The 22,413-nt window shown below is 46.4% G+C and overlaps 2 protein-coding genes across 3 annotated transcripts in view; one reads left to right on the top strand and one right to left on the bottom strand.

Moving 5' to 3' along the window:
- M1AP (meiosis 1 associated protein) overlaps positions 1-17,110 on the top strand; it is a gene marked incomplete at both ends in the record, with an annotated part of 75,150 nt that extends 58,040 nt beyond the window's left edge. Inside the window, 5 exons of the mRNA XM_080813641.1 lie at positions 1,206-1,347; positions 14,478-14,684; positions 15,768-15,908; positions 16,405-16,416; positions 16,931-17,110. Of these exons, the coding sequence (XP_080669767.1) occupies positions 1,206-1,347; positions 14,478-14,684; positions 15,768-15,908; positions 16,405-16,416; positions 16,931-17,110 (682 nt within the window). The remainder of the gene's footprint in view (positions 1-1,205; positions 1,348-14,477; positions 14,685-15,767; positions 15,909-16,404; positions 16,417-16,930) is intronic.
- Positions 17,111-18,215: 1,105 nt separating this feature from the next.
- On the bottom strand, positions 18,216-21,076 carry DOK1 (docking protein 1). Of its 2 annotated transcripts, none has more exons than XM_080812778.1 (5): positions 20,990-21,076; positions 20,349-20,648; positions 20,089-20,182; positions 19,700-19,884; positions 18,216-19,465 (listed from the first exon to the last, which is right to left on the bottom strand). In XM_080812778.1, the coding sequence occupies exons 1-5, from the start codon at positions 21,047-21,049 to the stop codon at positions 18,653-18,655; spliced, it is 1,452 nt and encodes a 483-aa protein (XP_080668904.1). In that variant the 5' UTR covers positions 21,050-21,076; the 3' UTR covers positions 18,216-18,652. The 2 variants fall into 2 exon arrangements, with proteins under 2 accessions (XP_080668904.1, XP_080668903.1); XM_080812777.1 differs by having other exon boundaries at positions 20,520-20,648.
- Between the last annotated feature and the right edge of the window lie 1,337 nt (positions 21,077-22,413).

The raw sequence follows: 22,413 nt of genomic DNA, 5'->3' as shown, positions 1-22,413 counted from the left end.
AAGATATGCCTCAGTAGGATATTCTAAAGCCTGGATGAGGATTGTGAATCCAGAAAGTCTCTGAACACCAAGAAAAACAAGATCAGCCGTGTTTATCCATTCAGCAACTGCGTATTGAATACCTTACTGTGTTTAGGCATCAGGAGAGAGGTCTGACCTTCAAGGAACAAGGGGTTAGATAGGATCTACTCCTGCCTTGCCATTTCTCTAAGTACTAGAATTTCTGCTTCCAGAGGAACTAGTTCTTGGGTAGAATTAGCAATGATGGCAAAGACCATTTTTACTGCTTCCTAGTTCCTATCACCATGTCTGTGCTCAAGTATCTAGGTAAGCTTGTCCAGTTTGTGACTGCAGATGCTGCTTGGGGAACTTTCTTAAATTTCTTTTCTTTTCCTTTCTTTTCTTTTTTTAAGAGAGCAAGAGCAAACAGGAGGAAGGGGTGGGGGGGAGGGAAACAGAGGGAGAGAGTGAATCTTAAGCAGGCTGCATGCCCAGTGCAGAGTCCAATGCAGGGCTCAATCTCATGAACCTGAGTTCATGATCTGAGCCAAAATCAAGAGTCAACACCTAACTGACTGAGCCACCCAGGCACCCCAATTCATCCCTTTTTTTTTTTAAGATTTTATTTATTTATTTGACAGAAAGATAGAGAGCACAAGTAGGCAAAGCAGCAGACAGAGGGAGAGGGAGAACCAGTTTTCCCACTGAGCTGGGAGCCTGACACAGGGCTCCATCCCAAGACCCTGGGATCATGACCCGAGCTGAAGGCAGACGACTAACCAACTGAGCTACCCAGGTGCCCCTCATCCTCTTCTTAAATGCATCTTCTCTCAGCACTTGCCGCAAGAGAGCCAGGACTGGGATGCAGATGGTTAGCATACTATCATGTTACATGGTTATTATAGCAGGGGTGTTCTGGGAGTATCCCCAGAAAAGTCACTTGGAATTAAATAAGATCAAGAGAAGAAACGTCCATCAGATTGCTTTTCATGATGGTGCTTCCTTCACTGATTAACAGGCTTTGAGAATCTGCTATGTGCCAGATACCTTGCTAGGTGCTGGCCATGCTAAGGTGATTAATTCACAGGCCCTAACCCAAGGGATTTCACAGTAGAGTCTTAGATATAAGCTGAATTTAAGCTGATCTGGTGTCAAGGTTGTACATTATCACTGAGGAGACTTTCACGGCCATTGTCTCTTGCCAGGGCTCTAAATTCCAGTGGGATCTGCGAGTCATTGACATATGGACTGCCCTTCATCCTCAGACCCACAAGTTGTTGGCAGCTGGACTGGGATGAGCTGGAGACAAATCAGCAGCACTTCCATGCCTTGTGTCACAGCCTGCTGGTGAGTATCCATGTCCCCACATGAGGAAGAAGAAGAGTGTTAAGGCACCAACCACAGAAAAGTACCACAGAAAAGTAATCCTGCCCTGCTCCCAAACCTGTCCCAGTTCTTAAGAGGACAGGAAAAAACTGGAAATATTCTGAAACGCAGATTAAATATGACTTGCCTTTGTTGGTTTCATGCAATAGAGAATACTTCCCGAACTCAGTTATATGACACTAAGCTTGAAAATCCCTAATTTTGGATGCCTGGGTGGCTCAGATGGTTAAGCGTCTGCCTTTGGCTCAGGTCATGATCCCAGGGTCCAGGGATCGAGTCCCACATAGGGCTCCCTGCTCAGCTGGGAGCCTGCTTCTCCCTCTGCCTCTCTCTCTGTCTCTCATGAATAAATAAATAAAATAAAATAACTTAAGAAAAAAGAAAATCCCTAATTTTGTACATTTAAGTGGAAACGGTATTTTCCATACGTAACTGTATTTTAAGACTTCTCTAACTCTGGGCTAGACATTATGGTTTATTTAAATGAAGAACACCTAGACTGTGCCAGACATCTTGCTAAGCTGTAGATATTCAATGGTAACATGATAGACATTATCCATGGCCTCAAGAAACTTACTCTGTAATAAAAAGAGATAGAATTTTATATATATATATATTTATATATATAATAAGCATAGAATATATAATTATAATTCAGAAGTTTATATATATAAATTAAATAATTATAAAATGTAATTTATAAATATAAATAATTGTGAGAAGTTTATGAAGGAAAAGAAGAGGCTGCTGCCAGAAAGCCTCTTTGTGAAAGGAACATTTAAACTGAGACCCACCAGTTTATGGGAATAGAAATTAGCCAAGTGAAGGGTGGCAGAAAGAGTATGCCTGGGAAAGGCATGTGTGAAGACCCCAAGGCTGGAAAGAGAGAAGAATCAAGAATGGAAAGGCCATTGTGACTGAAATAAAGAAAGCGAGGGAGAGAAAGCCAAAAGGTAGGCTGGAGAAGTGAGGAGGGATCAAATCATGCAAAGCTTTGTAGGTCAAGTTCAGGACCTTGGATTTTAAGTACAGAAAGAAATCATGAGAGATGATTTGAGTTTTTTAAAAGATTACTTACACCAAGCATCGGAAATGAACTGGCAGAAGCAAGAATGGGAACAAGAAAATGAGGTGGGAGAGCATTGCTGTAGTCTGGGCAAGAGATGATGGTGGCTTGAACTAGAATGCTGGAAGTCAAGAAAAGTAAACCAATTAAAGAAATATCTTAGGGGCGCCTGGGTGGCTCGGTTGGTTAAGCATTGGACCCTTGGCATCAGCTCAGTTTGTGATCTCAGGGTTGTGAGATGAGCCCCACATGGAGTCCTGCCTCGGGCTCCCTGCTCAGTGGGCAGTCTTCTTGAAATTCTTTCCACTTCCCACTCCCTCCCCCTCTTCTCCTCCCTCCCTTTCTCCTCCCCCTCTGCTCCCTCCCCTGCTCCTATGCTCTCTCTCTCATTCTGTCAAATAAATGAATAAAATCATTTTTAAAAAGACATTTTAGTGAGAGTGTCAGAACTTGGTGAAGGATTGGATGTAGGGAGTGAGGAAGAAGAAGTTATCAAATAACTGCTTGGTTTCTGATTTGATTATCTTAGTGGATGCCCATTTCCTGAAATGGAAAAAAATAAAAGAGCTTAGAAACACTTAGAAAAGAGCATGAAACACTTAGAAAGCAAAATAAAACAACTGCAAATATAATCTAGGACAGGTCTAACTGTGAGTGGAAATAGAGAAACAGTTTGACCTGGTAGCATATGGATGATTAGACCAGCACAGCAATGTCTCTTTCACTATCAGATGCAGGCTTTTTTCCCGTTTCAAAGCCCACACTCCCTTTTAGGCCCACCCACAGAGTTCCTGTTTCCTATCTGAAGAACACACATCCCCTGCCTCAGCAGAGAAGAGACAACAGACACATCCTGACCATCAGAGCCCAACAGCTCAGTTGACTCTTTACTCCACCCCATTCCTCAGGATCTCAGAGATGCTGCATCACTCGAGAGGAATTTCCCTCAAGTGGCTTCCCTACATTCTTAAAATACATGATATTTTAAACAGGCATTTGCATTTCAGTACCCTGCTGGAAGGAGTGTAAATTTTCTGGAAAGTGATAGCTACTTCAAAACTTTAATTCGGTTGTTGGGAATGTAGGTAGCACAGGAAAACAATGAGCAAAAGGAACAGAGATATATAGACCAGCGTGCTTATCCCAGTGTTATTTACAGTGGTAAAAAAGTTCAAACAACCTAAATGTCCTAAATAGAGAAATGATTAAATCAAAATAAGGGAAAGGTTATGGGAACAATAATTTGGCCAAGTAATGAAATATTATGTAGCCATTAAAAAAAAAGGAGGGGGGCACCTGGGTGGCTCAGCGGGTTAAGCCTCTGCCTTCGGCTCAGGTCGTGGTCTCAGGGTGGTGGAATGGAGCCCCACATCGGCTCCTTGCTCAGCAGGGAGCCTGCTTCTCCCCCTCCCTCCATCTGCTTACTTGTAATCTCTATCTCTCTGTCAAATAAATAAATAAAATCTAAAAATAATAATAATAAGGATGGGAAGGAATAGTTTAGTCCCTCCTGACTTACATATATAAATATGCTTTACATATATAAATAAAAAATGGCTTTACATATATAAATCAGACTCTTCCTGCCTCTGAATTTGGCATTTGAAGATCTAATGTTTATTTGTTTATTTATTTATTCATTTATTCCTTCAACAAATATTTGTTGAGCACTATATGCCAGGTACCATTCTACAGGCCAGAGAGACTCTTACTTATCACTCCTCTATCATGGAAATTCACAAGTGTGTGGTTGACCCATCACTAATAGATTACCCTTTTTTTTGGAGTACTTACTAGGGGCTAGTCACTTAACCAAGTGTTTTGTATAATTTATCTCACTCAATCCTCACAATAATTCTGTGTGATAGGGATGGTTGTCCCCATTTTTACACATGTAGAAGACCAAAGTCTATAGAGATCAAGTGACTTACCAAAAGTCACATAGCTACTGAAGTGGCCAAGTCAGAATTTGAACCTACTTATAGAGGGGAGAATGCCCCACAAGCCTCTTCTGATGCATTCAACAATAAACCTTTTTCCAGTACCTACTCTGTGACCAGACCTTATTTAGAGTTTGAACCTCTCTGATCCTATATTACAAGTTTTCAGCACTTCACTAACTCCTTGGTTTTCTAGTCTTTCTTACACCTTTTTCATATGTTCTTTTAAAATCTGATGTCCTCAGCTCCCTGTGTAACTCTCATCTTCTGTTTCTTACTGTGACATTTCCCCTCTAGCTAACTTCTCATTCTAACTTCTGTCTTTCTGTTAATAGCAGCACCGCCACTGTCTGCTCACCCAGGCTTGAAACCTCATGACCTGTAGGCTTCTTTTCCTTTACACACACTTCATCACTAAGTCATATCAGTTTTCTTCTCATGAGTTGTAACTGTCTTTTCCTTCCTGTTCCCACTGTTTATTCTCACCAAGGCTGTAAACTTGTGTAAACTCCTAACTAGTTTCCCTACCTCCAGTCTCTCCCTCCTCTAATTTGCCCTGTTTATTAGACCACGTTAATCTTCTTGAAACACTCCCCCTGACTGCCACATGTTTTTTGGAAGTGCCAATACCCAGCAACGTAAGCCTTGCCTGTTCTCTCCCCATAGCATCTGCTGCATGTGTCTCTCCTCTCCATTCTTATCATCACTATCCTGGTTTGGAGTCTGTTTACCTCTTCCCTGTAATGTTGCAACAATCTCTTGTCTCAGTGCCTTTAGTGTTTCCCTTCCCAGTCCATTTTATATACTGCCACAAGATTAATCTTCTTGAAACACAACACTGGCCCTGCCACTGTTCAGCTTAAAGATATTTTGTGGCTTACTATTGATTATACTTTGAAGTCTGTATTCCTTAGCCAGTTTTCAAACTCTAGTCTATCTCCCATCATCCCCTTTTGTGTACCATAGAGTCCAGCCAAATTAATATATAAGCTTTAAATTGCCACACCTTTGAAACTTTGTTCATGTTGTTCCTTCTCCTCTCTCACTATATGTTCAAACCCTACTCCAACTTGAAAAACTCAACTCAGATGGTACTTCTGCAATGAGGTCTTTCTGAATCCCTTTATTTATCATTAGACCTTTGTGTGCTCTATTTTCTTTTTAGGGAAAAGCATATTTCTATTAGCTTTTCAAATATATAGTCTTATGATTTGGGTTAAAGTCTGTGATATAAGTCTGACTACCTGACTCCAAGATAACAGGATGGCCTTTTCCTGGCATTTCTACCACATTCCCATTTTACCAACTAATTTCTGAGCCTTAGTCAAAGTTAGGTCAGAGTAGAAACTCTCCTCTCTTTTTGAGAAGTCAAGGCAAGGCAGCCTTCTAATCTATTGAGGTAAGATGTAGTCTGTATTGTCCATGAAAAGCATGGACTTCATCAGAATCAGATGACCCTAGGTTCCTGACAGTTTCGTTATTTCCCCACCTGTGTAAATTCAGGCAACATACTTAACCTCTCCATGCAACAGTAGTATATTCATTTATTTGAAACCTTAACAAACCTAGTGGCCCCATTTGGCTAATCTCTGCATAAATGGTATACAAAGAAGCACTATCCAGAGGCCAAAAAGTAATTTTAAAATTTATTTGTGCTTTCAAAGAACACCAAAGAGGAAATAGTTCATAGCCCACAATGACATTTCTCAAATATTCGTCCTTCACTCCTCAGTTATATCTAACCAGGGGCTATTCCAAGAGCCTTTCTCTCTCTCTCTCTCTCTCTTTCTCTCTCTCTGTCTCAGACACACACATACACACACACTTAAAAAAATAAAACTGTCTACATCACCAGTCCCTGTTCCTCTACCTTCTTCCTCCCTCTCTCAGCTATATACATATTCTATAGATTGGCTTAGCCCAGAGGGGCTGCCTCCCCCTCAGGTCCTGTCTGTTTCTTCCTGTTTAAAACATCCAGGCATAGAATTCACAAGCCTTCTCCTTTTGTGAGTAGAAGTAGAGTGGGGGAGAATGGAAAAAAGGGAGAAGGTGCACGACAGACACATATTAGTAACTCTTGTCCCTGTCACATATTGTATAGGGACAATAAGATATATGTCATATAGTTTTTAAGTTTGCTAAATAATATTGCATGTTTAAAGCACCTAGCTTTTGCCTGGCATATGATTTGCATGTAGTGGTTGGTTAACAGTTCTATGATTTACATTTGTTTCTTTTTTAAAATAGATTCTAAATCTCTGGAGATATTCTTCATATTTCACCTATTTTTTTAAAGATTTTATTTATTTATTTGTCAGAGAGAGAGAGCACAAGCGGGGAGAGCAGGAGGCAGAGGAAGAAGCAGACTCCCTGCTGAGCAGGAAGCCCAATGCAGGACTCAACCCCAGGACCCTAGGATCTTGGCCTGAGCCGAAGGCAGACTCTTTAACCAACTGAGCCACCCAAAGTATCTTTTTTCACCTATTTTCTTGAGCATACTAATCACAGCTATTTTGAAGTTCTTGTATGCTGATCCCAATACCCGGATCACCTGTGGCTTTGTTTTAGCTCTCTTTTTTCTTCTGATTTTCAGACATGTGGGCCTGTCTTTTGGTGCACCTGGTAATATTCTAATGAAAGATGCTCAGTGTGTCTGAATAAATTGCGGAGGCTCCAGTTGGTATACCTCCAGAGAGGGTCCATCCTGACCTGTGCTATGCAGATAGAGTGGTGACAAATCCTCCTATTCTGTTAAGAAGCTGTACTGAGTCCAGGCTGGACTGTGATCCTACTAAGGCTCAGTCTAACCCTGGTTTGCTCCTGGCCTTCCAGGATTTTCCAATGAAATCTGATCTATTATGTGCATCCCTTTCCCTTGGACAATTCCAACTGTAATCACTCCATACCATGTCTGTTAAAATACTCTGCTTCTAAAGGCTTTCTCTTGGATGTTTTTGCCTCTTGCTCCATGTAGCCTCCATATTTGGTAAATGTGCTGAGAGAAAAATTGATTTGAGCACCCACCCACCCCTGACTGGTCTCCACCAAAAGATCTGCTGGTTTTTCTCTTCCCTTGCAAGTGCCTCAGCATATGCAAATCCTAGATTCTCAGCTACCAGCTGCTCTCCCTCCAACTCAGAATCAACATGTGCCCTCAAGGTAAAAGCAGTTGCAGTAATTTCCTCATCTCTCTGGATTCTTTCCTCTCCAGAAACTTAGCTACCTCTCATTTTCATTGTCTTAGCACATCCTCATGCCTTCAGACAAATGGTTTCTGTATATTCCAGCTTCTCTAGTTGTTCTAGGCAAAAGAACAAGCGTGCTTCTGGCCTTTCCATCCCACATGGATGCAGAAGGAGGTATTTATTAAATGTTCATTTATTCCCCCACTTTTCATCTCTTATTTGGCTAGGCAGCCTGTAATACATTTTCTGGTTTACTCTCAGCCAGTTGGCTGGCTCCACCAAGTTTTCATTTTCAGGTTCCTGGGTTTTCTTACAATTATAGGCATAGGTCAGTTCCTTCAATGCTGTCTCTTCCTCTGCCCCTTATTTTAGAGTAGTTCTTCCAAGCAAAGTCCACACTGCCATAATTAAATTCTAGTCATTAGTGCCAGCCCACCCATCCTCATCAACTATAAATGTTGGGTAACTTTTCTAATTACACTTTACATGTTCTCTAAATCTTAGTCAACTTCAGCCTTATGTGTTATTCCATCCCCTGATTTTCTTACATGAGAATTGACTATTACATCTTTCCATCCTCCTTGTAGGTGATTTTGTTTAATTTGAGTATTTTACTTCCTTTTCCTCAGAAGAATATCACTTCATCAGATAAGCAAGGCTCTTGATAAACCCATTCCCAGGCCCTTCCTGAAAGATGTCTGCCATCCATCCATTCCCATAAATTTCACTCTTAGATCAATCCAGACCACAGAAGAAAAAATGTGTTTTTATTTCATTATCTGGAACTTTCATAGATCTATATCTAAGAATTATAAATTACTTCTAATTTCACAAAATTTAGTAAAAATTATCTTATAATTATTCAATATGTTTTTGTTAAAAATTTCAGTACTTGCCTAGTGTGTGCCTGAATCAGTTCTAGAGACTTCACAAATATTAAATTATATAATCTCCATAACTATCTATTAAAGTAGGAATCATTATCTCTATTTTACAAATGAAGAAATTGAGGCCCAGAGAGGTTAATTAGTTTTCCAAGATTACACAGCTGGTAGAGCCAGGATGGAATCCAGAAATTGTTGACTCTAGGACCCAAACTCTTAACCACTCTATAGCCACATGAAATTCATTATATTGATTGCAGGAGTTCTCTGAAGTACATTTACTACTCAGTAAGGACCCATAAGATAACTTCCCAAACACTTTTATCAGGAAAAGCTGTGGAGCTCCCTTTTAGCAAAAGTGGGTGGTTTGCATTTCTCTGAGCTTACCTAATCTTGGCTCTTTTTTTGCCCTACCCTATTTTTCTTTTGCCCAATCCCTTGTGTATTTTATCTTTTTTGGATTGTTGCATTTTTCTAAACTGGCATAACTGCTTTTTGGAATGTGGTAGAGAATATATATAATTAACTTTCCTAAGTATTTATGAGATGAATCTATCCACCACCAGGAAAACATAATTTCAATTACCAAATCCTACTGTGTAGTCTCAGTTATGCAGCTAATGACTCACTTTCCACATCCTCATTTCTCTTACAAAGTCATGTCTGTATGAACTAGAAAAAGAAATGAAAATACCACCTAGGTCTTTCAGTTTCCTACTTAAAATGTCAGAGTCTCTGGAGAAACATTACAGAGCTTTACAGGCCATGTCTGTCCTAATTGGCCACAGAAGTGACAGAGTTCAAGCCAGGATGTGTCCAGCAGGAGTCTAACTAGATAGGCAATGACCTGGTTGGGCTGTAAATGGGTGGGGAAATGGAAAGTCCTTGGTTACATTAGGCGAAGAGTCAAGTATAAAAATCCAAGCTGAGAGTGGGGTGATAGCAGGTCAGAAGCCATAAAAAAAAAAAAATTAGAATGAAGTTAGAGTGTTGAGCTGCATGGGAAACAGACAGATGCTAGAATAGACAGCAGGCTAGTATGGGATCCATGAGCTTCTTGTGACCCAGCCTTGTCTGTTTCTCTTGCTTCAATTTTTACCATGCCCCTTGCATCCTTTACTCCATGCACACTAATAAATTGCTAAATGTCCCCCAAATATGCCAAACTTCCCCATACCTCCATACTTTTTTTTTCATACTCTTAGGGAACAGTATGCCAGTATGCCTTTATCTGACAAATATCTATCCATTATTTCCAGATTCTGCTTAAATATCTTCACTAGGAAGCTATTTCTTTCCCCATCACAGCCTGCACCCATTCATCTTTTTTGTCTTTTACCCACCCATGTACCTGGTTCTCACATCTATCTTGACCTTCACAGCAGTAATAAAGGGTATTCTGATATGAAAAATGTCATATTATTATATTTTTTCTAACCTAATTTTAGAAAATATTAATCCCCAAGAACTAGGATGTTGACATACTCAATATTTTTTTAAATTTTTTAAAAGATTTTATTTATTTGTTTATTTTATTTATTTATTTGACAGAGATCACAAGTAGGCAGAGAGGCAGGCAGAGAGAGAGAGGAGGAAGCAGGCTCCCCACCGAGCAGAGAGCCCGATGTGGGGCTCGATCCCGGGACCTTGGTATCATGACCTGAGCTGAAGACAGAGGCTTTAACCCACTGAGCCACCCAGGCGCCCCAACATACTCAATATTTTTTAGTGTCTCTCTCTGGCTCATACTCAGAATCCTAGAGTCCTAATAGTCCAGAAAATGTGGGAAAGAGGCCTCTTATCTTCAGTACACCTCCAGTACATGTTGAATAGAAGTAGCAAAAGCAGGCATTTTTGTCTTGTTCCTGACCTCAGGGGCAAAGCATCTGGTCTTTCATCACTACTTATGATGTTATAGAGCCCTTTGTCAAGTTAAATTCCACTTTGCTTCTAATTTGTTTATGAAAGGGTTTTGGATTTTATCAAATGCTTTTTCTGCATCTATTGAGATGATTATGTAGTCTTTGCCCTTTATTCTAGAAACATGGTATATTACTTGTTTAATTTTGGGGTATTAAACAACCTTGCATTCCTGGGATAAGTCCCATGTGGTTGTGATATATAAAGTTGGTCCCTGAACAACATAGGGGGTTAGGGGTACTAACCTCCCATGCAGTCAAAAATCCATGTATAACTTTTGACTTCCCAAAAACTAATTGCTGAATTTGGTCCCAGGACATCATATTGATGACATACCAAGGAAATGTCAGTTTGGTGAGATTAAAGATTTTACCTGCTATAATAAATTCCCATCCATCCTAGCAAGGCCTATACCGGTGCCATTAAACTTGTCCTTTCTACTGCTGTCTCCCAATTAGCTATATCCTCTTCTTTTCCTTTGCTATCTGTAAGGGATTCCTTTGGATGCAACTAATAGAAAGCCAATCCAATTCTAACTTGAGTAATTTTAAACATTTATTTTTCTGATATAACAAGAAGTGTGGAGACAAACAATTCTGAGACTGATACCATCAAAGACCCAGGATCTTTGCATTTTTCTACTGCAGCATCCATAGCAAATGTGCTTCATCCTATGCCTGATCCTCATGTGGCTATTGTGCCTTAAGATCAAGTCCTGTCCTAGGAAAAAGGAGTACAGTCAAGAGGCAAAAACCCTGCCAGCATATTACAAAGCTTTTCCAGAAGTCTCACACAGCAACTTCTGCTTATGTCTCATTATTTAAATCTAGGTCACATGTCACCCCACACCAATCACTGAAAGACTGAAAAATGTGCAGAGAGAAGGGAGAGGGGCAGGAAAGTAGTGGCCAGTCAACCAACAGTGGTTACCACACCTTCTTTCACAGCTTTAGAAATCAAAAGTTAAGGCAGAGATGGGGGAGAATGAGCTTGGAGCATGGTATGCCCATAAACTCTGTCCCTGTGCATACCTGTTCTAAACAGAATCAGTTCCCACCTTCTAAAATCTAAGCTCCCGGGGAGCCTGGGGAGCTCAGTGGGTTAGGGCCTCTGCCTTTGGCTCAGGTCATGATCCCAGGGTCCTGGGATCGAGCCCCGAATCGGGCTCTCTGCTCAGCGGGGAGCCTGTTTCCCCCTCTCTCTCTGCCTGCCTCTCTGCCTACTTGTGATCTCTGTCTGTCATATAAATAAAAATAAAATCTTTAAAAAAATAAAAATAAAATCTAAGCTCCCTAGCATCTTCTGTAACAAACACAACAAATACAGACACATTTTTACGGCTTTCTGGTAAATTCAGCATCTAATCATTCTCCTTATTTTAGAATTAGCAAAGGGGCATCTGGCTGGCTCAGTCAGTACAGCATGTGACTCTTGATCTCAGGGTTTAGAGTTAAGCCCCATGTTGGGTGTAGAGATTATTTAAAAATAAAATCTTAAAAAAATAGATGAGCAAAAGCATATCCTGTCATCTACCATCATTTAGCATTGTTCACATTGAGGACCCCAAAAGCTAGTCCTCTGTGACATCCCTATGTCTTTTCTCAGCCTCGCATACCTGCTCTGGCAACTAACCATTTCCATCATAGGTACAACTGCCTGTACCTACAAGTCAACCCGTGACCTGGGTAATATATTCAAGCTTGGATCGTGTGCTTCAGATCTCTAGTGCCATTATGCTATCCAAGAAGGGGTTAGAAATTCAGAGTCCAAAATAAGGGCCTTAAAGTTCAACTTCCCCATCTCTCCCTTTCCCCAAATGCTCCTAGGAATTACAGATAAATTAATATTTTTATCAAACTCTAACAAGTGCATTTGCCTCTTTTACTTCCAGAGCCTTCTGCTAACCTCTCTGTAAATGAGAATCAGCCCAGATGTTCTTTAGCATTCTGTAAAATCCTTTCAACTTGATCTCTTGCCAGTCTTCTGATTTTCCACACATCAGGAGTTACTTCTGAGAGTTTTCTTTCAATTCTGCATACTATTTCTCTAATAGAAACTTAGCTATTGTCTCAAAACCTAGATGCTCAAATTCTAGGGATCATAATTTTTCTGTGTGCAACATTCAAAGTTTCTTAGTAACCCCACAATATAGCAGTCATGAACTTATTCCATAACACTGAGGTGTAAGGAATGTCACATTGCTTTAAAAAAAAAAAAAAGACCAAAAAAATGCCTATTCCCATATTTTTAGCCCCAGGGGACTTGCCACTGTGCCAAGATATTCTATGCTCTGTGAAGTCTTAGAAGGGTGACTGATCACCCCTGTTTGCCCATGACCGGAGGTTTCCTGGGATGTAGGACTTTCAGTACTAGAAATAGGCAAACCAGAACAGTTGGTCATCCTAAATACTGGACTAACATTAATTTACGAACTTTTCCTTTACTATATTATAAGATCTCAAGAGGCAAGGAACACATCTAATAAATTTCTATATACTCATGCCTAGTGCTTGGGACATAAACAGTCATGAAACATAAAAAAGATATAAAGTCAGAAAACATAAAAAATAAAAAGAATCAATACATTCTTAATAGATAAACTAATTTGCAAACAATGGATAAACCAGCATAAAAATAGAATATTGAATAACTGTAATAATCCAAGCCTGGTCCACGTCAGAAGTTATTTGAACCAGTTGAAAATGTGTAAGCCTGATGATTCACAGACCTGTACCCCTGGGGCAAATAATACATTATGTGTTAATAAAAATAATTTTTAAAAAAAGAAGTTACTTGAGCCAGTTGAAATGGAGTGACCTGCCACTTGCTACTTATCCCTTCCAGAGAACATCCCTTCCAGGCTTAAAGAGGCCATGTCCTCAGAACAGGGGCAAATCCCCCCACCCACCCCAACACACACATAAACAAACTGTGATTTCTACATCATCTATTTACAATTGAATGGATTTGAGAAGGATCAAGTAGACTTCCCATCTTGTTTTGGATCTGCTCTTCAAGAAGACAGCACATTACCAAGTATAAGCAAAGTGTTAAGGAAGGATACACTTCGGAAGGTACCTACCATCTGCCCAGCCTACCAGACCTCCTCAGAGTTCTGTGCTGCACAAAATGACGACACTGCTTTTAAATGTCTAGAATCTTCCACACCACCTCCACCCAGCACATTGCCCCTGGGGTATAACATTAATGCTACAGCAAGGCTTTTAGTGTGCTTCTCTGTGTCACTTTCCACTTGTCTTCCACAAGACACTAATGTTCCTTTATCCCCGAAGATCTTTTTTCCTCTGTCTGCCTTTCCTCTCATATTATTTTTTCCAACTTTTTTTGTAAGTTAAGAGTGGGGTAGAGCTAGTGTGCTTTCTTTCATCTTCTGTAGCAGGGAGGCTGTTATGTTTGTGCCAGGTGTAAGTGATGATCACCTCCAGCAAGAGGCACAATTTACAGATGATTGTAACAATCCTGACTCCACATTTCATGGAGTTTGGTGGTTTCCCTCAAAGCACTACCACAGCAAATTGCCTTATTCCTATGCCTGATTTAAAAGAGCACACCTGGGGTGCCTGCCTGGGTGGCCCAGTGGGTTGAGCCTCTGCCTTCAGCTCAGACTCAGGTCATGGTCTCAGGGTCCTGGGATCAAGGCCCGCATTGGGCTCTCTGCTCAGCGGGGAGCCTGCTTCCCCCTCTCTCTCTGCCTGCTGCTCTGCCTATTTGTGATCTATTAAATAAATAAAATCTTTTTAAAAAAAAAGAATTAAAATTCTTAAAATTCTGCATTTACCATTGAGTAATATGTTAGCCATCTCTGGAGAGAACATCTACTTCAGGTTAAAGGGCATCTCTTAACTTGTCTCTGCATCGTTAACCCTTCTGTGTACAACTCCAAGCTGGGAGGAAGAGCAGTACCTTGGGGCACTAGCAACTCAGCCAGGAAGTCCCTCTCTCTCAGGCCAGAGTAAAATGGTTTGGGCCTCCCTGACACCTCCAGAGGAACTTGGTAGAGTCTTGATGGGGATTGATCTTTAAAACATGCCAAAGACTGAAGGTGAACCAGCATTTACATATGTCCTTGTTTCAGAAAAGAGAATGGCTGCTGTTGGCCAAAGGGGAGCCCCTGAGCGGAGGACACAGCCTGAGGCAGCCTGCCAGCACCTTCTATGTGATTGTGCCATCACGCTCCCCCACTCTGCTGGTGAAGGCAGTGGCCACACGGGAACTGATGCTGCCCAGCCCCTTCCCGCTGCTGCCTGAGGACCCACCTGATGACAGCCTTAAGATTGTGGAGGCAAGTGGAGCTCAGATCTCATGGGATAGACAGAGGGAAAGAAGAGTTGGGGGTCGGAGAAAGGGATGAGGGAGAGGGTGAGCCTGTGGGGGAAAGGACTGGGGTGCAGAGGGAGAAGTGGTTTTGCCAAGAAGGTGGCAGAAGGTCAGTAATGTGATGTGTGTCTGTGTGATGTTGTGTTCCCACCGGTCTTTCTCTGCATTGTGTGTGTGCAGAGGTGTGTACCTGTTTGTGAGCATCTATGTTTGTTGAGGAAAAGACAGCCAATGCAGGCCCCCAGGATAGGAAGGGCTTCAAAATGAGACTCCCAGGCAACAGAGGGAACTGTGCTGCTGGCTATTTTCTCCCCCGTCTCCCGCTCCTCCCCCTCCTCCCCCTCTCTTCCTTGGACCTGGATTCTGGATTTCCTCTGCCTGCCCTGGGCTGAGGGCAGAAGGAGGGGCTCTGGGCAGGGAGAACTGGAACCACATCACTGCTGGATCTCTGGCTTACGTGCAGAGAGGACAGAGCCTGGGATTGTGTTCTTGCCTTGGCGGCCATGGGCATACAGAGAGAGGTGGGCACGAGTGGCCGTGGCTCGCTCAGCGTCTCACTTCAGGGCCAGTGGTTCCTGGCACAGGATGTTGTGGCCGGAAAACCTGACTGCTCAGGAATGCTGCGCTTGTGTGTCCTCAGGCTGTGCTCACCTCGCAAGCCAGGCAGAGAACTCAGTGTACTCACCGAGCAGACTGGGAGCACCCCCAGGCCTGGGACACTGCCTCGATCACAGCCATGCTCACTGGCTCCCTTATAACCCTCACAGCACTCCAACTCCTCTCAGGATCCCATGACTCACTTCTTGGGGCCAGAGTACATCCTGTCCCTAACTATTCAAGGTTGCACTCTTGCAGGAACTGTACATCATCACAAGCACGCAGATCTGGGAGCCAGGACACCCAATGGGACCCACATCTATTTCAGTCTTCAGTGAAGCACTGGGTCTTCACACATCCTCCAGCTTCTCACACTCCAAGGTCTCTGCCTCAATCTTGTGTTCTGTGACTTCAAGTTCCCTGGGTAAGGCTGTTCTTCTCTCTTCCTCAGGGCTTGCTGGACAGCCTGGAACTAGAGCCCTCTTACAACCCCTTGCAGGCTTGGAGCCATCTGTACTCACACCTGAGCAGCACCTTCATCAAGCCTCAGGGCCGGCTCCACCCAAGCTGGGAGAGCCAGGCCCTGAGAAAGGTACGGCTCCCTCCCTACTACCCTTCCTCCCCACGATGCCCAGAATCCCAGAGAGCCCTCCTTCCCTGTCCCCAACTCCCCACTCCCTGCAACCAAGGGAGTAGCCCTCCTCCCTGGATCTCCCCTGGTGGAGGGGAGAACCAAGCCAACAGGAGAAGAAAGAGAACAGCGCTTTGCCCTAGACAAAGGAAATTAGAACCCCTGCCCTGCCCGATAGGGACGCTTTTCTGCCTGGCACTGGGTGTTTACATATGGTAATGTTTAGGTATCTTAACTGTAGCACTTATGATAACTCATTAGTCATTTAACAGACCATTGTCCCACTAAGCAAACTGACAGCACTGAGACCACAGCTTCTGTTTAAAGAAAAGGCTAAATGGACGGTGGAAAAAGAAATGTCCAAAGGGAAGGAAATTAGCATTTACTGAATACCAGCCATTTACCAGGTTTTGTGACAAGTGCTTTCACATGTGTCTTTCTCATTTAATCCTCACAGCGTCCCTGCAAGGTAAGTATTAATGCTCGTTTTACAGATGAGGAAAAGGAGGCTGACCAAGGTTAGTTAACTAGATTGAGGGCTTTAGCAATGAAGGTTAAAGAGAGAAAAGGAATTGAGGGTGGAGTTATTCTTCTGAAATTCATATTCTATAATATTTCCCTTTGCCCCTAATTATCTTTTCCTCGTTTCTCAGTAACAGAGACTTTAGAAACTCCTCCTTTGCCTTAGCTGAAGTTACAAGAGAAAGAGCTTTCCAAACTATAGTCAGTCTAGAGATGGGAGCAGAACCCACTGTGAGTTATGTGAGTTAGCTGGTAGGCAAGCTAACAGAGGAGGGACCCTCAGCCAGGAGATGGGCACTGTGGAGAGGAGCCCAGGGGACTCAACTGCCCTAGGGCTTGAGGCTGTCACTCAAGGGATGGAGCATGGGAAGGAATTAGGATATGAGGCCCAACAGGGAACAGGATGGGAGATCAGGAACTGTGGTCTGGGCTTCAGAGAAGTCTGCTTGCTTTCTTTGCAGGCTGGGCAGTTACAGACAAACAGAGTTCGAGCCACAGTGGCCCCCCTGCCTATGACTCCAACCCCTGGCAGAGCCCCCCAGATGCCAGCAGCCAGCAAGTCTTCCTCAGAAGCCTTCTTCTGGCCTTCTGAGGAGGAAGCGGGGGAGAAGAATGAGGAGGAGTATTCCTGGGGACCCTGAGTTCCCAGCACCAGAGCCACCCTGCCCTGCTCAACCACAGCCATACGAAGGCTCATACAGTGAATGGCTTTCTGTAGTCAGACTTGCTTTCTGTCCACTTGAGCCTCCGTGATCTCCAGGTGACTGGGAAACAGAGCCTTCCCCTCCTTTGTCTTCAGTGCTGCCACTGCCCCCGCCCCACCACTCAGGCCCAGAAGAGACACACCTGAACTTTTTCCTTCTCCAAGCAGGAGTTCATTTTCTTTTGGATCATTTGATACCTTTAACACAGATGAAGATTAAATACCCAGTAAGTCTCCACCATTGTTAGGAGCATTCCCAACCCCGAATTTCTCCTCGTAGTTCCCTGTGAGCAAGTAGATGAGGTCAGGTCAACTTCAGGAAACTGGAGCTCAGGAGGCAAGGACAAGGTTTTCAGAGCTCGTGAAAAATAAGTACAATTGAAATTTAAGCCTCATTCTGAAGCCTATGCTCTTCCCACTACACCCACCACATAGCAGTTCCCTTCAACCTTCAAAGAGAAAAGTGGTTGGTGCTTGAGTACTTATAGGTAAAGTGTGTGCATATGTGTGCATATGTATATGAGCGCGTGTGTGTGTATTTTTGTGTGTTGGGGCAGGTGGTGTCATATAGCTGAGAATAGGAGGGAAAGATGGTGTGAAAAAGAGCTATTCCCTTCCTATTCTCCTCTCCCCATGCATGTCCACCTTTCTGTTGACCCTCCCCATCCATGGAATAACCACTGTTTATAAAATGCTTAATCTGTGCTTCAGACTGCACTAAGTACTTGAGAAACTTAACTCCTTTCACACAAACAACCCTGTGAAGTAGAGTCTGTTGTTGGGTTTCCCATTTTACAGAGGGGCATTGAGAGAAACTGAGGGTTAGAGATGTTATACAACTCGCCCAGCGTCCCAGAAACAGGCTCTAGCCCAAGTGGGCCTGACTAGACCACCCAGGCTCTCACCCTCCACACTGCTCAACTCACCTCCCTGGGACCCCTTCTTCCTTCTTTGGCCCCTGGTACATTCTGACCCCCTCCACACCCACCCAGCACACCCTGCCACCATGCCCCTCTGTGACTATTCACACACGTAGACCTCTTAAACCCAAGCTGACTTTAATGAGAAAAAACTTCTTAAAATCTAGGTCTCTGGCAAAGAACAATGCAGGGGTGAGGATCCGGGCACAGTCCAGCATCACCCTAGAGCCTCCATGCAGGCCCCTCTAACTGCACCAACTCAGACCAAGCACCCCTTTTCACAGACCTAGTCCAGCAGCTGTCCATTCCTTTGGGGAGGATAACTTGGGGGTGCTGGTCTCTCCCAGGTCCCATCCCTCACCCCTGCCATCTGTCCCACTTCCAGGACCTCTTGAGATTGCTCATCCTCCCCTTGACTCCCCTGATCCCTCCAGTCCCCTGGCTGGCTTACACAGGATCCTCCAGCCTTCTGGTCCCTGCAGATTCTAATAGGTTTCTTTGATCCCCAGTGCCACCTTCCCGTGGTGGTCCTATCAGCAACCCCAGCCTGGCCCCACCTGTCATGTGGAGCCCTCTGACTTGACCCCTGTCCTGTCAGCCCCTGTTCCAGACAGCTCACAGTCCCAGCTTCCTGAGGCTCTGCTCTTCTGGACCTGGCTGTACAGGACAGTGTCTGAGCTGTGGCCTTTGCTGCCACCACCAGCTACAGCTCCAGGTTCAGGGAAGGCCAAGCCCCGGGGCTTGGGAGCCGGGAGGGGCTTTGTGCTCCGGGGCGGTGGCACAGCGTAGTCATCAGTGGCAGGGTTGTAGGGGAGCTCGTAGCCCTCCTCCTTCATCCGAGCCTGGCACCACCATGCATCCTTGGGCTCCTGAGGCAGATCATAAAGGCCCCGGGGAGCAGCCGGCGCCAGGCCCTCGGGTTCATCATAGATGGGGTCCTCTTTGGGGTCCATCAGTTTGGCCTTCAGCAACTGCTGCTGCACATGCTCGTACAAGTCGCAATAAAGAGGTTTCTTGAACTGTACTCCCTCCCCTGCCCGAGCAGGGGTGCTGTCCAGGGGGTCTGAGTATAGGGAATCCAGGGAAGGGCCTGGAGGAATGCGCAAGGAGTCTAAGGGTTCAGCATACACGGTGGGAGGGCTGCCCAGGAGCTCCTGAGGGCCAGGCAGGGATGCCAACTTCCCCTCTGCCACTTCTCCTTCATGGGAATCAGCTTTGAGACTATCCTGCCCTTGCCCATCCTTTCCCTGGACCTTCTGCCGGTGAATAGCAGTCTCAACTGCCTGAAAGATGTCATTCCCCTGTGCGGTCTGGAAGGTGAAGGTTCCAGGGCCTGAAGGGCAGCGGCGACCAGCCTCAAAAGAGAACATGACCTGAAGAAGATGTGGAGGAAAACATGTTACCAGGAGCCATGAAAGGAGATGAGTCACAGGGCCTGCCCTAGTATAGAGCTTCTACAAAGAAAAGACTACCTGGGGAGGGAGGTGGGGTCATGGGCTAAGCAAGGAACCATTATCCAGAGGACAGAGCTTCCTGCCTTCCAGTCCTGCCCCCCACTCACCCCACAGCCAACCCAGAAAGTCGGTGCTCCCTGACAGCCCCCGCACCTTGTCCCGGCCATATCGTCGCAACAGAGTGTAAGGCCAGAAAAGGAGCGGCTCCAGTATCTGACTCTGAGGCCCCATGGTCAGGAGAGTCAGCCTCTCGGCCTCCACCCTCAGCACATAGGAGCCCTGCAGGCCACAGCGCTCAGCGGCTTCCGTCCTCTGCACTGTCACCCAGAACTGGGATCCTGGAAGGAATACACAATTAGATTGGCAGGACTGGTGGGTTAGGACGCTGGGGAGGTGGCGACAGGTTGTCCAAACAGTCACTTGGAAACCAGCTTCAGGAGCTACCTACTTCCCCAGGGGTCCCTGACCTTTCTTTATCACTCCCTTCCCAAGGACACCCTTCCTTTCCACCCCACCCCTGCCCAGGCGTCTCAGGCATCTACCTTCCCAGGTGGGGCTATACAGCGAGTTCTCCAGCATCTCCAGGGCAGAAAGCTTGGGTGGGTTCTCCGCAGGCGCCAGAGCCCAGCTGCCTTTCTGGGGTAAGAACAGAGAGTATCAGGACCCTGCAATTCCCTCACCGCTGTTCCCAGGGTCCGAGCCAGCCTAGGCGCTCTACTGCTGTAACCGCCCAACCCCGCATCTCCTCTAGGGCCCAGTGCGTTTCGCCCCAGCCTCTCTAGGGCAGCCCGGGCCCGCTCACCGGAAAGGCATTTCGGCACAATGTCTGCACCCACGCAGCGCTGGACGGCGCGTCCGCCGCCAACAGGTGGGAGCGCTGCGCGGTGTCCAGGCGGAAAGCTGCTGCGCCAGGCTCCGGGGGGCTTTCCACTGACACAGGGACCACGCTCACACACTCTGCCAGACGAATCACCTTGCAGTCCAGGCGGCGCGAGCCCCCTCGGCCCCCTCCAGAGCTCGACCCCTTGTGGTCAAAGAACTCGAGCCGCGCTACGCCGTGGGGACTGGCAGGATAGAGTACCGCCCAGGTCTTCCTCCATCTCTGGGAAGAGAGAGAGACACTGGGGAGGGAGCGGGCGAGCACCGGTGGTCAGGGCCCCGACGGGAAAGGAGAGACCGACTCGGGCCGACTTCGGGTCTGCAGCTTCCCGACAGGGGGCGAAGTTTCCCGATAAGGATGCAGCTCCGTCTCCCCAGGACCAGAGAGGGCATACCCTGAGGCCAGCGGACCTTCTCCCGAGTGTGAAATCAACTTCGCGGGAACGTCATAGGGCTCTCCAGCTCCCGGCCCGCGCTCCAACCCGCTGCCTCCCCCTCCTCCCTCTGGGCTCTACAGTCCACTCCTAAGTCTGATGGGGTTCCGCAACCCCTGCCCCCGACTACCTTGGTACCGAAACGCTGACTTTGCAAAAAGAGCGGCCCTTCCATCACGGCTCCGTCCATGGCCCCCGGCGGTTCCTTCCGCGCTTCCTGGCCCTGCGGGCTAGGGGCGGGGCGGGGGCGGGGCCGGGCCACCGGAGGCGTTCCCGCCCCTCCCCCGGCCCCCGCGGACTGCGAAGGGGGAGCAAGAAGAGCAGCAAAAAGAAAGGGGAGGGAGTCCCGAGATAAGTTGTGCGGTGCACCACCTTCAGACCCCTTCCCACAGCCCTGGGACGCGCACAAGTGGCTCCATCCCGAGAAACCTCGAGGTTTCGGTCAGAAGGCTCTGGCGCCTGGGCTTATGGGCTGTGTAGGACGTCATATGCTCAACGTGACATCAGAGTGAAGGCCGTGACGTCATCCCGAAAATGCCAGTGGGCACCCTGGGGCACCGGAGGGACTATGCGGGTTTTCATCGCCTCAGTTCTTCCGACCGGACCCGCCCCTAGCCCGGTTGGAGTACAGCTGTTTACACTCCGCGGAGCCCGGGACGTGGGGGAAGGGCTGGGGGCTGGGGACTGGAAGACTTCCCGGAGCCGGGAGCTGAGCAGGGGCCACCGCCCGGGCCGGTTTGCGGCCCCGTGGCCTCTCGCTTGTTTAGCTCCCTGACCGCAGCTGCCCGGCCTCCAACCCGCGGGAAAAGAAAGCTTCATTGAGCAGGCCGGGGAGGGTCGGCGGTGGGGGGTGGGGGGAGGTGGAGCGGCCGCGGCCAGCTCCACGGGGGAGGGGAGGACCAAAAGAGGAGGAGGGAACTGGCCAGGGAGGAATCGAAGGAGAAGGCGGAATGTGGGAGGGCTCAAGGGGACGTGGGAGGGACGAAAGGAGAGGGGGGAGGGAGGGGGGGTCCAGTCTCCCCTGGCCGAGCACTTTTTTTGGGAAGTCCTAGGATCGATCTCCAGGACCTGGACTCTTCTCCCAGCCCCTAGAGTCCCGCTCAAAGGTAGGGGGAGTCACGCTGCCGCGGGAGGAAGGGGAGTTTCGGATGGAGAGGATGGTGGCGGGACCACGGAAAAGGGGTGATGCAGGATGGGGTCGAGGGGAAACCAACCAACAGAGGGTTCTATCATTGTTTAAAAGAGAGAGAGAGAGACAAGAAGAGTGGAGAGAGGAGGCAAATATTTGGCTGGTAGAGGGCTGCAGGGTGTTCCAAATAGGGCAGCCGCTGGGGCCCTGGGGCTGGAGGCTCCTCTATGAGGCCCTACCCCTGGGCCCCCAAGCCAAAATGTCCCCAGAACAAAGCTGTCCTGTTGTGTTGTTGTCTGAGTTGGGGAAAGCATGTTCAGGGGGCCCCTTGCTGGAGAGGGGCTGTTCTCAGTCCCAGACAGAGGGAAGGCCTTGGCTGAGGAGCTGATTGGTGCCCTGGCCTCCAGTTGCCCGGTGACAGCGAT

The sequence above is a fragment of the Martes martes genome, assembly GCF_963455335.1.
Source record: "Martes martes genome assembly, chromosome: 9".
NCBI classification, from domain to species: domain Eukaryota; kingdom Metazoa; phylum Chordata; class Mammalia; order Carnivora; family Mustelidae; genus Martes; species Martes martes.
The sequence above is the reverse complement of the archived record's forward strand: the minus strand, read 5'-3'. Positions and strand labels throughout refer to the sequence as shown.

Coding starts and splice junctions, on each gene's coding strand:
- DOK1 (XM_080812778.1), bottom strand. CDS start 21,049: ATGGACGGAGCCGTGATGGAAGGGCCGCTCTTTTTGCAAAGTCAGCGT. Junction 20,183..20,348: donor TGTGCCGAAATGCCTTTCCG/GTGAGCGGGCCC, acceptor TTCTTACCCCAG/AAAGGCAGCTGGGCTCTGGC. Junction 19,466..19,699: donor GACGATATGGCCGGGACAAG/GTGCGGGGGCTG, acceptor CATCTTCTTCAG/GTCATGTTCTCTTTTGAGGC.